Source organism: Hyperoodon ampullatus (assembly GCF_949752795.1).
Source record: "Hyperoodon ampullatus genome assembly, chromosome: 2".
NCBI lineage: Eukaryota > Metazoa > Chordata > Mammalia > Artiodactyla > Ziphiidae > Hyperoodon > Hyperoodon ampullatus.
In genome coordinates, this window is record NC_136915.1 from 155,663,677 (window position 1) to 155,676,775 (window position 13,099).

Below are 13,099 nucleotides of genomic sequence, written 5' to 3' on the forward strand. Positions count from 1 at the left end.
AGCAACCAGTTTCATTATTCTAAAAATGGTTAAATGCTCAAATCCACTTGGATTTTTTTTTTTTTTTTTACAGGAAATTATCTTACCTACTATGTTACTATAACACATCACTGATGGGTCCTGTTAGATGTTCAGAATAATCTTTGCGAAGTAACTGCTCCAGTGTAATAAATAAAGAAAATACTAAGGGACTTTTCTAGACCTTACCAAAAGATATGACAATGGTGGGATCATGAAAATACCTCAGCGGTACCAAGGAAGGCACACAAAAGAGCACAGCACCATTTTCAAGTTGCCAAGATTGCAACTGTTCAGGAGACAGTAATCTGGAAGAGAATTTGATTCCCATGATATATGCAGTTTAATTATGTGGATTAGGCTTTGAAGAGCTGCTTAGTATGGATAGGCAGACACAGCTATATAAACTATGAATGTGGTCTGATATTCAATGGTCCCGTTGGCACTGTAGGATAGGGCTTGAACCCTCATGCGGTAGGTCTCTGGTTCTCGTAGTGGTCGTGTTGTGTACACCACTCCTTTAAGGTTTTCATCCCTTAAGGCAAAAGGAACAGTCTGTTCCTCATCTATCATGAGGAAAGTTGTCCTGGGATGCATCACTCCATCCTGTGTGTATGCAACCAGCCGGATCAAATCCTGATTGGCGTCTATTCCAAATGGGAGGGAGACAAGTTTGTATTCCAAGGCATACGGGCTCAAGGCACATTCCAAATCATTGGGTGGACAGTTCTTGAGGCAGAACCTAGGGACAACAAACACATGAAATGTATACAGTTATCTTGGCTTGGAAGCAGGAGAAAGCATGATGCAGGTGATCGTGATCCATGACAACTTTTGGGCATTAAAGGCAGGAGACAGTCTGACTGCAAAGCACTAAGGCTCACCCCATGTTCTGTGTCATTAACGGAAACCAGATGCCAGATGGTGATGAGAGTGTGCTGGTCTAGAGTCATATATCTCTCTCTCAGCTCTATTAAAATCAGAAGCTTTTGAACCATTGAAGAAAGTATGAGTACCACAAGATTGTCTTTAAAATGAAAAGTCAGTTTTGGAAAGAGAAGCATCTTCACATATATTGGAAACAAGGACTTCTTAAAGAGAGGAATGTAAATGATTTTAAAATTTTAACATCTACCCTAAGTCTATTTGAAAGCGGAAAATAGAATCTACTGATATTTGGTTTACTTTTCTAAAAATAATAAAAGGTCAATTAGGACTCCTGAAAAAAAACTTCCTTCTGTATTTGCCTTCCACATGATTTTAGATTAAAAATGCTATATTTTCTTTTTCCATGGCCCACAGTGGTTGTTTTTGAGTCATCATGACTTTTAAATTGTCTGCCAGAAACCACTGGTAATAAAGAGTAAAACTAAAAAAAAAAAAGTACAAAGGACCATGTTCTGAAGATAGGGATTCTTCAGTCATAGTATTTTTAAAAGTATCCTAAGTCTGCACTTTTAATTTTTTCCCTTTCCTTCCTATTACCCTCAGACAGATTACAAATAGGTTTTTGATGGATCCTGGCCAGTCCACACTTGACCATGTTACAGTAACATGGTAGTCACTGCTGAGAGGAAAACAAAGTGTGAGATCCAACCAGCATTTGGTTTCAGAACCACCTTATTAGTGGATCCTATTCATTATGGCTATTATCTCATTTTCCAAGCACCCCAATAACTTGGTACCTAAACAGAATACAACATTTCTGTAAGGGGAGGGAGAAAATAGAAGAGTGGTTTATTCAGAACCCAGAAAAGACAGTGTTTCAGACAGCAGGATACGTAAGCAAGATGAGATGTGAATGGACAGACCACTGATTCATCTTTGCTCTCCTCCACGCTCCCGTGGAGTCATGTTGACTCATCACCATAACAGCCATGATACTTCTTGGAGCGCTCTAACGGCTGAGAGGCAACACCAACGGAAATGAGACAATTTCAAAGAAAGGCAGGCTCTATCACCCTATAAAATGCTTCCTGCTGAGGCAGAATTCTAGATGTTGCCTGGTGGATTACATGCTGGGGAGACTTGCTCCAAGAAACCCTGCAGCTCAAAGTGATGGTTTCAGCTGCAGTGGCTGCTGCAGGATGAGCTCATTTTTTTGCCAGTTCACTGAAGAAGGAACACACCGTAACTCTCTATCCCCTGGGGGGCTATTGACTTCCTGTGAGTGAAACATGACTGCAGACAGGGTTTGTTGGTCAAGGAGAGAGAAGAAGAAGGATTTTCAAAAGCATGTCTGGGAAGAGAAGGCAAGACATACCCTGACACAGGATCCCATTGGTAGTTGGGTGGACAGGGCGTCTGGATGCACTGGTAACTTCCTCTCATATTGAAGCACATGCGATTCGGCCCACAGTGCACATTCTGCTCCAGACACTCATCAACATCTACAATAGCACAAGGAACATGCACCATCAGCAACTCGGGTCAGAACACACCATCAGGGCAGGCATTGTGGATACTGGACTGGAACGTTGAGCGCTAGCTTTCTCCTCGCCATGAATGAACTTGGTAGCTGCACTTAAGCTTCTTCACCCACCAAGTGGGGATCCTGATTCCTGGTGTGCTATTTCCCAGACTGCTCTAAGTTTTTTTTAAACATATGTGAAAAGACATTGAAAAATAAGAGCTATAAACGTAGAAGGGAAGCTACTAAGAAACCTGTTCTTTATGTTTAGAAACAAAATGCATTTGAGTTTTGTAAAGCCCATAATACGTTAAGTTCACTAAAAACAGGCTAAAAATTTAAAGGACATTTGTGAACCTTTCTGTAAAGTGAAGAATCTCTTTAAAACATGAGTGATCCTTGATCCTTCCCTAGTATTTTCTTTTGTAAGTTCAAATTGTTGAGTGGGAAGCAGGGTAGTGGAAATTAAAGAAGTTATAAATTTAGGGAAGACTGTACAGGTCACTCAGATCTTGTGGAGAGAGATGGAATAAAAAAAAAAAACAGGATCAAGAACCATAATCCAAGTTTGATCAAATCTGAACTGTGTAGAAGCCAGCCTCAGTTGTTACAGGTGGAATGCTCTCCCTAAAGTATCTGTCCCTAGGATACTGGGGGGACATGCAAATGAAATGCTCTTTATTTTGTTGTTTTCTATGCAAAGTTGTTAAATAAAAACACTCTTAAATCACCAAAATTAAGAAGCATCAAGATGAAGCTAAAAGAAACTTATTTTTGAGCTTTCTGAAAATGAGTGTTTTTAAGCCATGATTCTTAACTTGAGGTCCATATTTGAGCATCAGGAGATCTGTGAATGAAAACGTTTCTGTGCGCGAGTGTGTAGGTACCCATGCATGAGTAAGCAAGAGAGATAAAGCAAGGCTGAGATTGGACTCTCCTTCCAGAAAATTTATCAGTCATAGAGCTCAACACAATTTAAAGAATTGGGCTTCCCTGGTGGCGCAGTGGTTGAGAGTCCGCCTGCCGATGCAGGGGACGCGGGTTCGTGCCCCGGTCTGGGAGGATCCCACGTGCCGCAGGAGCGGCTGGGCCCGTGAGCCATGGCCGCTGAGCCTGTGCTCCGGAGCCTGTGCTCCGCGGGGGGAGAGGCCACAACAGTGAGAGGCCCGCCTACCGCAAAAAAAAAAAAAAAAAAAGAATTAAGACCCCAAAGTTAAGAATCATATTTTAGAGCAATAGTTTTAAACTGTGCTATCTGTATTCCCCTGGTAGTGCATGAAAATTCCCAGCAGTATGAGAGCAGGCAAATATTTTGGGAATCAATTTCCATTCAGATTAAAAAAAATTTTTAGTAAAGTACAGCTGATTTACAATGTTGTGTTAGTTTCAGATGTACAGCAAAGTGATTCAGTTATACATACATATATATGTATATCTATTCTTTTTCAGATTCTTCTCCCTTACAGGTTATTACAAAATATTGAGTATAATTCCCTGTGCCATACAGTAGGTCCTTGTTGGTTATGTATTTTATATACAGTCGTGTGTGTATGTTAACCCCAAACTCCTAATTTAGCCCTTCCCCCTTTTCCCCTTTGGTAACCATAAGTTTGTTTTCTATGTCTATTAGTCTATTTCTGTTTTGTATAGAAGTTCAATTTTTTTTTTAGATTCCACATATAAGTGATATCATATGATATTTGTCATTCTCTGACTTCATTTAGTATGAAAATCTCTAGGTCCATCTATGTTGCTGCAAATGGCATCAGTTCATTCTTTTTATGGCTAACATTCCATTGTGTATATATACCACACTGTCCTTATCCATTCCTCTGTCGATGGACATTTAGGTTGCTTCCATGTCTTGGCTATTGTAAATAGTGCTGCAATGAACATTGGGGTGCATGTATATTTTCGAATTATGGTTTCCTCTGGATATATGCCCAGGAGTAAAGTAGCAGGATCATATGGTAGCTCCACTTTTAGCTTCTTAAGGTACCTCCGTGCTGTTCTCCATAGTGGCTGTATCAATTTACATTCCAACCAACGGTGTAGAAGTGTTCTGTTTTATCCACACCCTCTCCAGCATTTATTATTTTGAGACTTTTTGATGAGGTCCATTCTGATCAGTGTGAGATGATACCTCATTGTAGTTTTGATTTGCATTTCTCTAATCATTAGGCATGAGCATCTTTTCATGTGCCTTTTGGCCATCTGTATGTCTTCTTTGGAAAAGTGTCTATTTAGAGCCTCTGCCCATTTTTTGATTGGGTTTTTTTTTTTTGGTCATGAGCTGTATGAGCTGTTTGTATGTTTTGGAGATTAAGCCCTGTCAGTAGCAGCATTCACAAATATTTTCTCCCATTTTGTAGGTTGTCTTTTCATTTTTTTACGGTTTCCTTTGCTCTGCAAAAGCTTTTAAGTTTAATGAGGTCCCATTTGTTCCTACTTTATTTATTTTGTTTTTATTTCCATTACTCAGGAGACAGATTCAAAAAGATATTGCTATGATATATGTCAAAGAGTATCCTGCCTATGTTTTCCTTTAGGAGTTTTATAGTATCTGGCTTTACATTTAGGTCTTTAACCCATTCTGAGTTTATTTTTGTGCATGGTGTTAGAGAATGTTCTGATTTCATTCTCTTACACATAGCTGTCCAGTTTTCCCAGAATCACTTACTGAACAGGCTGTCTTTTCTCTATTGTATAGTCTTGCCTCCTTTGTTGTAGATTACTTGACCATAGGTGTGTGGGTTTATTTCCTGGCTTTCTATCCTGTTCCATTGATCTATGTTTGTTTTTGTGCCAGTACCATACTGTTTTGATTACTGTAGCTTCGTAGTATAGTCTGAAGTAGGGGAGTCTGATTCCTCTGGCTGTTTTTCTGTCTCAAGATTGCTTTGGCTATTTGGGGTCTTTTGTGTTTCCATACAAATTTTAGAATTATTTGTTCTGGTTCTGTGAAAAATGCCATTGGTAATTTGATAGGGACTGCATTAAATCTGCAGTTTGCCTCAGGTAGTATAGTCATGTTGACAGTATTGATTGTTCCAATCCAAGAACATGGTATATCTTTCCATCTGTTTGTTATCTTTGATTTCTTTCATCAGCATCTTATAATTTTCAGAGTATAGGTCTTTCGTCTCCTTAGGTAAGTTTTTTCCCCCCCCTTAGGTAGGTTTATTCCTAGGTATTTTATTCTTTCTGATGCAATGGTAAATGGGATTGTTTCCTTAATTTCTCTTTCTCATCTTTCATTGTTAGTGTATAGAAATGCAAAAGATTTCAGTGTATTAATTTTGTATCCAGCAACTTTACTGAATTTATTAAGGTCTAGTAGTTTTTTCATTGCATCTTTAGGATTCTCTATGTATAGTATCATGTCATCTGCAAATAGTGACAGTTTTACTTCTTCTTTGCCAATCTGGCTTCCTTTTATTTTTCTTCTCTGAATGCCATGGCTAGGACTTCCAAAATAATGCTGAATAAAAGTGGAGTGTGGATATCCTTGTCTTGTTCCTGATCTTAGAGGAAATGCTTTCAGCTTTTCTCCATTGAATATAATTTTAGTTGTGGGTTTGTTATATATGGCCTTTATGATGTTCAGGTAGGTTCCCTCTATGCCCACTGTCTGGAGAGTTTTTTTTTTTTTTTATCATAAATGGATGTTGAATTTTATCAAAAGCTTTTTCTGCATCTATTGAGATGATCATATGGTTTTTATTCTTCAATTTTTTACTGTGGTATATCACACTGATTGATTTGTGGATATTGAAAAATCCTTGCATCCCTGGGGTAAATCCCAGTTGATCATGGTGTATGATACTTTTAATGTATTGTTGGATTTAGTTTGCTAGTATTTTGAGGAGTTTTGCACCTATGTTCATCAGTGATATTGGCCTGTGTTTTTTCTTTTTTGTGGTATCTTTGCCTGGTTTTGGTATCAGAGTGATGGTGGCCTTGTTGAATGAGTTTGGAAGTGTTCCTTCCTCTGCAAATTTTTGGAACAGCTTCAGAAGGGATAGGTGTTTACTCTTTTCTAAATGTTTGATAGAACTTGCCTGTGAAGCCTTCTGGTCCTGGACTTTTGTTTGTTTGAAATTTTTTAATCAGTTTCAATTTCAGTACTTGTGATTATTCTGTTCAAATTTCCTATTTCTTCCTGATTCAGTCTTGGGAGATTGTACCTTCCTAAGAAGTTGTCCATTTTTTTCTAGGCTGTCCATGTTATTGGCATATAGTTGCTTTTAGTATGGTCCTTTGTATTTCTGTAGTTTCAGTTGTAACACCTCCTTGTTCGTTTCTGATTTTATTGATTTGGGCCCTCTCACTTTTTTTCTTGATGAGTCTGAAGGTTTATCAATTTTGTTTATCTTTTCAAAGAACCGGCTTTTATTTTCACTTTAATACTTTGACTTATTTTTATTTTATTTAAAAAATTTTATTGGAGTATAATTGATTTACAGTGTTATGTTAGTTTCAGGTGTATAGCACAGTAATTCAGTTATACATATACATAGGTTCATTCCTTTTTTAAAGAACCAGATTTTAGTTTTACTGATATTTTCTACTGTTTTCTTCATCTCTATTTCATTTATTTCTACTCTGATCTTTATGATTTCTTTACTTCTACTAACTTTGGGTTTTGTTTATTCTTCTTTCTGTAATTGCTTTAGGTGTAAGGTTAGGTTGTTTGAGACTTTTCAAATTTCCTGAGGTAAGCTTGTACAGCTATAAACTTCTCTCTTAGAGCTGCTTTTTCTGTGTCCCATAGGTTTTGGATCGTCATGTTTTTGTTTTCATTTGTCTCTAGGTATTTTTTGATTTCCTCTGCTTTCTTCAGTGATCCATTTGTTTAGTAGCATACTGTTTAGCCTCCATGTGTTTGTGTTTTTTGCAGTTCTTTTCTTGTAGTTGATTCCTAATCTCATAGCATTGTGGTCAGAAAAGATGCTTGATTATGATTTCAATTTGCTTAAATTTACTGAAGCTTGCTTTGTGGCCCAGAATGTGATCAGTCCTGGAGTATGTTCCATTTGAACTTGAATGTGTATTCTGCTGCTTTTGGATGGAATGCTCTATAAACATCAATTAAGTCCATCTGGTCTAATGTGTCACTTAAGTGCTGTGTTTCCTTACTAATTTTCTGTCTGGATGATCTGTCCATTGATATAAATGGGGTGTTAAAGTCCCCCGCTATTACTATGCTACTGTCAATTTCTCCTTTTATGTCTGTTAATAATTGCCTCACATATTATGGTGCTCCTATGTTGAGTGCCTATATTGGGTTGGCCAATAAGTTCGTTTGGGTTTTTCTGTAACATCTTAAGGAAAAACCTGAAAGAACTTTTGGCCAACCCAATATAGTTACAATTGTTATCTCTTCTTCTTAGATTGATCCCTTGATCATTATGTGGTGTTCTTCTTTGTCTCTTGTAGTAGTCTTTATTTTAAAGTCTCTTTTGTCTGATATGAGTATTGCTACTGCAGCTTTCTTTTGATTTCCATTTGCATGGAATACCTTTTTCCATTCCCTCACTTTCAGTCTGTATGTGTCCCTATATCTGAAGTGGTCTCTTGTAGACTCTATATATACCAGTCTTGTTTTTCTATCAATTCATCCATTTGTAAACATGTCTTTTGGTTAGAGCATTTAATCCATTTACATTTAAGGTAATTATTTATATGTATGTTCTTACTGCCATTTTGTTAATTCTTCTGGATTTGTTTTTGTAGGTGTTTTTTCTTCCCTTCCTCTTTTGTTCTCTTCTCTTGTGATTTGCTGACTATCTTTAGAGTTGTGTTTGGATTCCATTTTTTTTGTTTGTGTGTGTGTGTATATCTATTATAGATTTTTGGTTTGCATTCGCCATTAGGTTTTCATATAGCTGTCTATATATATACATGATTGTTTTAAGTTGCTGATCTCTTAATTTCAAGTGTACTTCAAGTATCTTGCATTTTTACTGTCCTCTCACAATTACTGGGTTAGAGATCATATTTGAATATGGATGATTTCCTACCTTTACTGTAGGTATGCCTTTACCAGTGAGCTTTCCCATTTTGTAATCTTCTTGTTTCTAGTTGTGGCCTTTTCTTTTCTACCTAGAGATGTTCCCTGAGCATTTGTTGTAAAGCTGGTTTGGTGGTACTGAATTCTTTTGGCTTTTGCTTGTCTGTAAAGCTTTTGATTACTCCATCAAAATCTGAATGAGAGCCTTGCTGGGTAGAGAATCCTAGGTTGTGGGTTTTTCCCTTTCATCACCTTATTTATATTGTACCACTGTCTTCTGGCCAGATTTTCTGCTGAAAAATCAGCTGATAACATACAAGGGAAGCCCCATGAGGTTACTTGTTCCTTTTCCCTTGTTGCTTTTAATGTTTTCTCTTTGTCAGTTTGATTACTATGTGCCTTGGCATGTTCCTCCTTTGATTGATCCTATATGGTGCTCTCTCCACTTCCTGGACATGGGTTACTGTTTCCTTTCCCATGTTAGGGAATTTTTGGGTATTATCTCTTTATATCTCCTCAGGCCCTTTTCCCCCTCTCCTCCTTCTGGGACCTCTACAATGTGAATGTTGGTACGTTTGATGTTGTCCCAGAGGTCTTTTAAACTATCCTCATTTCTTTTCATTTTTTTCTTTATTCTGTTATGTGGCAGTGATTTCCACCACTCTGTCTTCCAGCTCACTTACCCATTCTCTGCCTCACTTATTCTGCTTCTGATTCCTTTTAGTGTGTTTTTCACTTCAGTTATTGTATTCAACTCTGTATGGTTGTTCTTTATATTTTCTAACTCTTAGTTAAAAACTTCTTGTCATTTCTTGCTCTGTGCATCCATTGTTTTCCTGAGTTCTTGGATCATCTTTATGATCATTACCCCAAACTCTTTCTCGGGTACATTGTCTATCTCCACATCACTTAGTTGTTCTTCTGGGGTTTTATCTTCTTCCTTGGTCTGGAACATACTCCTCTCCCCCTCATTTTGTCTAGATTTCTATTTGTATTTTTATGTATGTGGAAGGTTACTTATGTTTCTTGACCTTGGAGAAGTGGCTCCCTGTAGGGGATGTCCTATGTGTCCCAGAAGTACACTCCCTTCTTGTCACCAAGGGCCAGGGACCAGCTAGTCCTGGGGTAGGTTCTTATCTGTGTTTATGGACTCAGTTCTGCAGGCTGCCAGACTCAAGTTTTCTTGCTTCTGGTGGGTGAAGCTGGGTCTTGACCCTCTGGTGGGTAAGGCCATGTCAAAGGGCATGTCTAGAGGTGGCTGTGGGCTCAGGAAGTCCTTATGCAGCCTGTCTGCTGATGTGTGGGGCTGTGTTCCTGCCCTGTTGCTTGTTTGGCCTGAGGTGTCCAGCATTGGGGCCTACAGGCTGTTGGGTGGGGTCAGATCATGATACCAAGATGGCAGCCTCTAGGGGAGCTCATGCTAATAAATAATCCCCCATACCTCTGCCACTGGTGTCCTTGTCCCCACAGTGAGCCACAGCTGCCCCCAACCTCCTCAGGAAATCCTCCAGGACCAGCAGGTAGGTCTGGCCCAGGCTCCTAATGAAGTCACTGCTTTTGCCCTGGGTCATGGTGTACACAAGACCTTATATGCACCCTCCAAGAGTGGGTCTCTGTTTCCCTTACTCCTATGGAGCTCGTGGACTCAAGCCACACTGGCCTTCAACATCAAGTGCTCTGGGGGCTCCTTCTCCCAATGCCAGACCCCCAGGCTGGGAGCCTGACATGGGGTTCAGAACTCACTCCTGTAGGAGAACTTCTGTGATATAACTGTTCTCTAGTTTGTGGGTTGCCCACGTGGGGGTCATGGGGTTTGATTATATTGCGAATGAGCCCCTTGTACCATCTCGTTGGGTTTCTTCTTCTTTTATTTTCTTTTTAACATCTTTATTGGAGTATAATTGCTTTACAATGGTGTGTTAGTTTCTGCTTTATAACAAAGTGAATCACTTACACATATACACATGTTCCCATTTCTCTTCCCTCCTGCGTCTCCCTCCCTCCCACCCCTCTAGGCGGTCACAAACCACCTAGCTGATCTCCCTGTGCTACGCGGCTGCTTCCTACTAGCTATCCACTTTACGCTTGGTAGTGTATATATGTCCATGCCACTCTCTCACCTCATCACAGCCTCCCCCTACCTCTCCCCATATCCTCAAGTCCATGCTCTAGTAGGTCTGTGTCTTTATTCCTGTCTTACCCCTAGGTTCTTCATGACCTTTTTTTTTTTTTTTTTTAGATTCCATATATATGTATTAGCATATGGTATTTATTTTTCTCCTTCTGACTTACTTCACTCTGTATGACAGACTCTAGGTCCATCCACCTCACCACAAATAACTCAAATTTCGTTTCTTTTTATGGCTGAGTAATATTCCATTGTATATATGTGCCACATCTTCTTTATCCATTCATCTGTTAATGGACACTTAGGTTGCTTCCATGTCCTGGCTATTGTAAATAGAGCTGCAATGAACATTTTGGTACAAGACTCTTTTTGAATTATGGTTTTCTCAGGGTATATGCCCAGTAGTGGGATTGCTGGGTCGTATGGTAGTTCTATTTGTAATGTCTTTGGATGTAGACTATCTTTTTTGGTAGGTTCCAGTCTTTTTTTAAATCAATGGTTTTTGAGCAGTTAGTTGTGATTTTGTTGTGCTTTTGAGAGGATGTGAGCTCAAGATCCATCTACTCCACCATCTTGTCCTGCTCTCCATTCAGATTTTGATTTTCCCTCCTAAGTTCTCCTTCCTAAAATCAATCTGCTTGAGAATTTCCTATGGCCTGGAGTTCTCCTTTCCCAAAATCTTCCCTCTTACATCCTTCTTCTGCTTTACAAAAAAATGTTTCCACTAATTGCAAATCTCTTTATGATACAGGGTATACAATGCTTCCAGGCACATAGGAAGGGTAAGAGAATTGGTGGCATATATTGATAGTGGCAGGCCTTATTTCATCATGGCTACAAACCAATGGTCTTAGCTCTCCATTTTAAATTAGATTTCAGAAGTGAGCTGGCTGTCATAGCACTAGTTTTCCTCCAGGAATGGAACAGAGTGAAACATGTTTTATTTCAGTTAAATCTTGCCTTTTGTCTCTGTAGACCAATTTCTAATTATGATTTTATCTGCCAGCAGTGCTCCCTCTCCTTGACAAAATGAGACTGTCTCAGAATGAAGTGAAAAGCCCTTTAGGAAAATGTGAAAGAAATTCAATTAATCTTATCTTCTTTTCTCTCCATAAAAAAAATTCCCTGCCCATCCATACTCCAAATTTCATTTTAGCTTTAATTTTTAGAGTGAGCTCATGCAGAAACATGGAGGCCAGTGGGCTGCTAGGGTCCGTGAAAATGGTGATTGGAGGCCAGAATCTGGACACATGTCCAGGCATAATAAGAACAGCTACCTTGTCACAGATTTTCGTTGGCTGCAAATAAATCTATCAGAGATATGAGAATCTAAAATACAAAGTGTTTGTCTCTAGCTCCATAATAATGTACACTTCCTATAGAAGAGCTTTCATAAAGTGTTTGAGCTTCGGGGAAGGTAGCCCTCCTTTGTCTTCTGTCTACTGCTATCTCCTCAGGAGTAAGTATCCTGTAGGCATTCACTCTAATCACTCTGTTCATTCACTTTACTCATTGGTCTTAAAAAAAGAAGCTAGAAAAGATGGAGAAATCAGACTGTCTTCTGTTAACTGACAGTGTGGTGGTGTCTGGCTTTTATAAAATATTATTAGAAAATTATTATGATAAAAATTAAAGTATAGGGATTTCATAACATAAATATTATTGCTACAAGAAAAGAATACCAAGATGAGCTGAAAAACTTTCACAATAATAACTTTAGAACATATGAATGCATTAACCAAGTGCTCTGGATACATTAAAAAAGTAATTTAGGATAAGCATACTTGAAACATTTGTCTTATAGTGGGTGTAGAGTAATTCAGATTCTTGACAAACATTATGAATTGCTTCTTAAAAACTTGGATAGATTAAAACACTCATTTCGAATGCAATGCCAACATGTAGTGTTTTTACAGTTTTAGAATTAGATTAATGGTGCTTAAAATTAGCATATGGATTTTTTAATTTCTCCTCTCTGCTTCTGGGGCAAATTATAATTGGTCATGTTTTTTGTTTTTCATTTTGAAGTCTGGTGACTTCCACTTTAGACTAGTCTTTGTCCTCATTCAATGTCAAATTCACTTCAATATCCCTTTTATTACTGACATTTCTATCACTAATGTATAAAGCTTCAAAAATTTATCCGAGAATGAAAAGTAGCATTTTGTTCCTCATAAATGCCTCAAACACTTTCTAAAGCTATAAAGACTCCAAGTTATTCTTTAGAGTAAAGGCTTCTTTAAAGGTCATAATTGTTGTCTCTCATGTCTTTTCTTAGACAACTTTAAAAAAAATTAATTAATTAATTTTTGGCTGCATTGGGTCTTTGTTGCTGTGCGTGAACTTTCTCTAGTTGTGGCGAGAGGGGGCTACTCTTCATTATGGTGCACGGGCTTCTCATTGCAGTGGCTTCTCTTGTCACAGAGCATGGGCTCTAGGCATGCGGGCTTCAGTAGTTGTGGCACGTGGGCTCAGCAGCTGTGGCTCTCGGGCTCTAGAGCGCAGACTCAGTAGTTGTGGCACACTGGCT

At 38.6% G+C, this 13,099-nt stretch overlaps 1 protein-coding gene across 1 annotated transcript in view; it reads right to left on the reverse strand.

Moving 5' to 3' along the window:
* Window positions 1-393: 393 nt before the first annotated feature.
* HMCN1 (hemicentin 1) overlaps window positions 394-13,099 on the reverse strand; it is a gene marked incomplete at its 3' end in the record, with an annotated part of 531,222 nt that continues 518,516 nt past the window's right edge. Inside the window, exons 106-107 of the mRNA XM_079726768.1 lie at window positions 2,282-2,408; window positions 394-760 (exon numbers count right to left, since the gene is read on the reverse strand). Coding sequence (XP_079582894.1) covers window positions 394-760; window positions 2,282-2,408 — 494 coding nt within the window. The remainder of the gene's footprint in view (window positions 761-2,281; window positions 2,409-13,099) is intronic.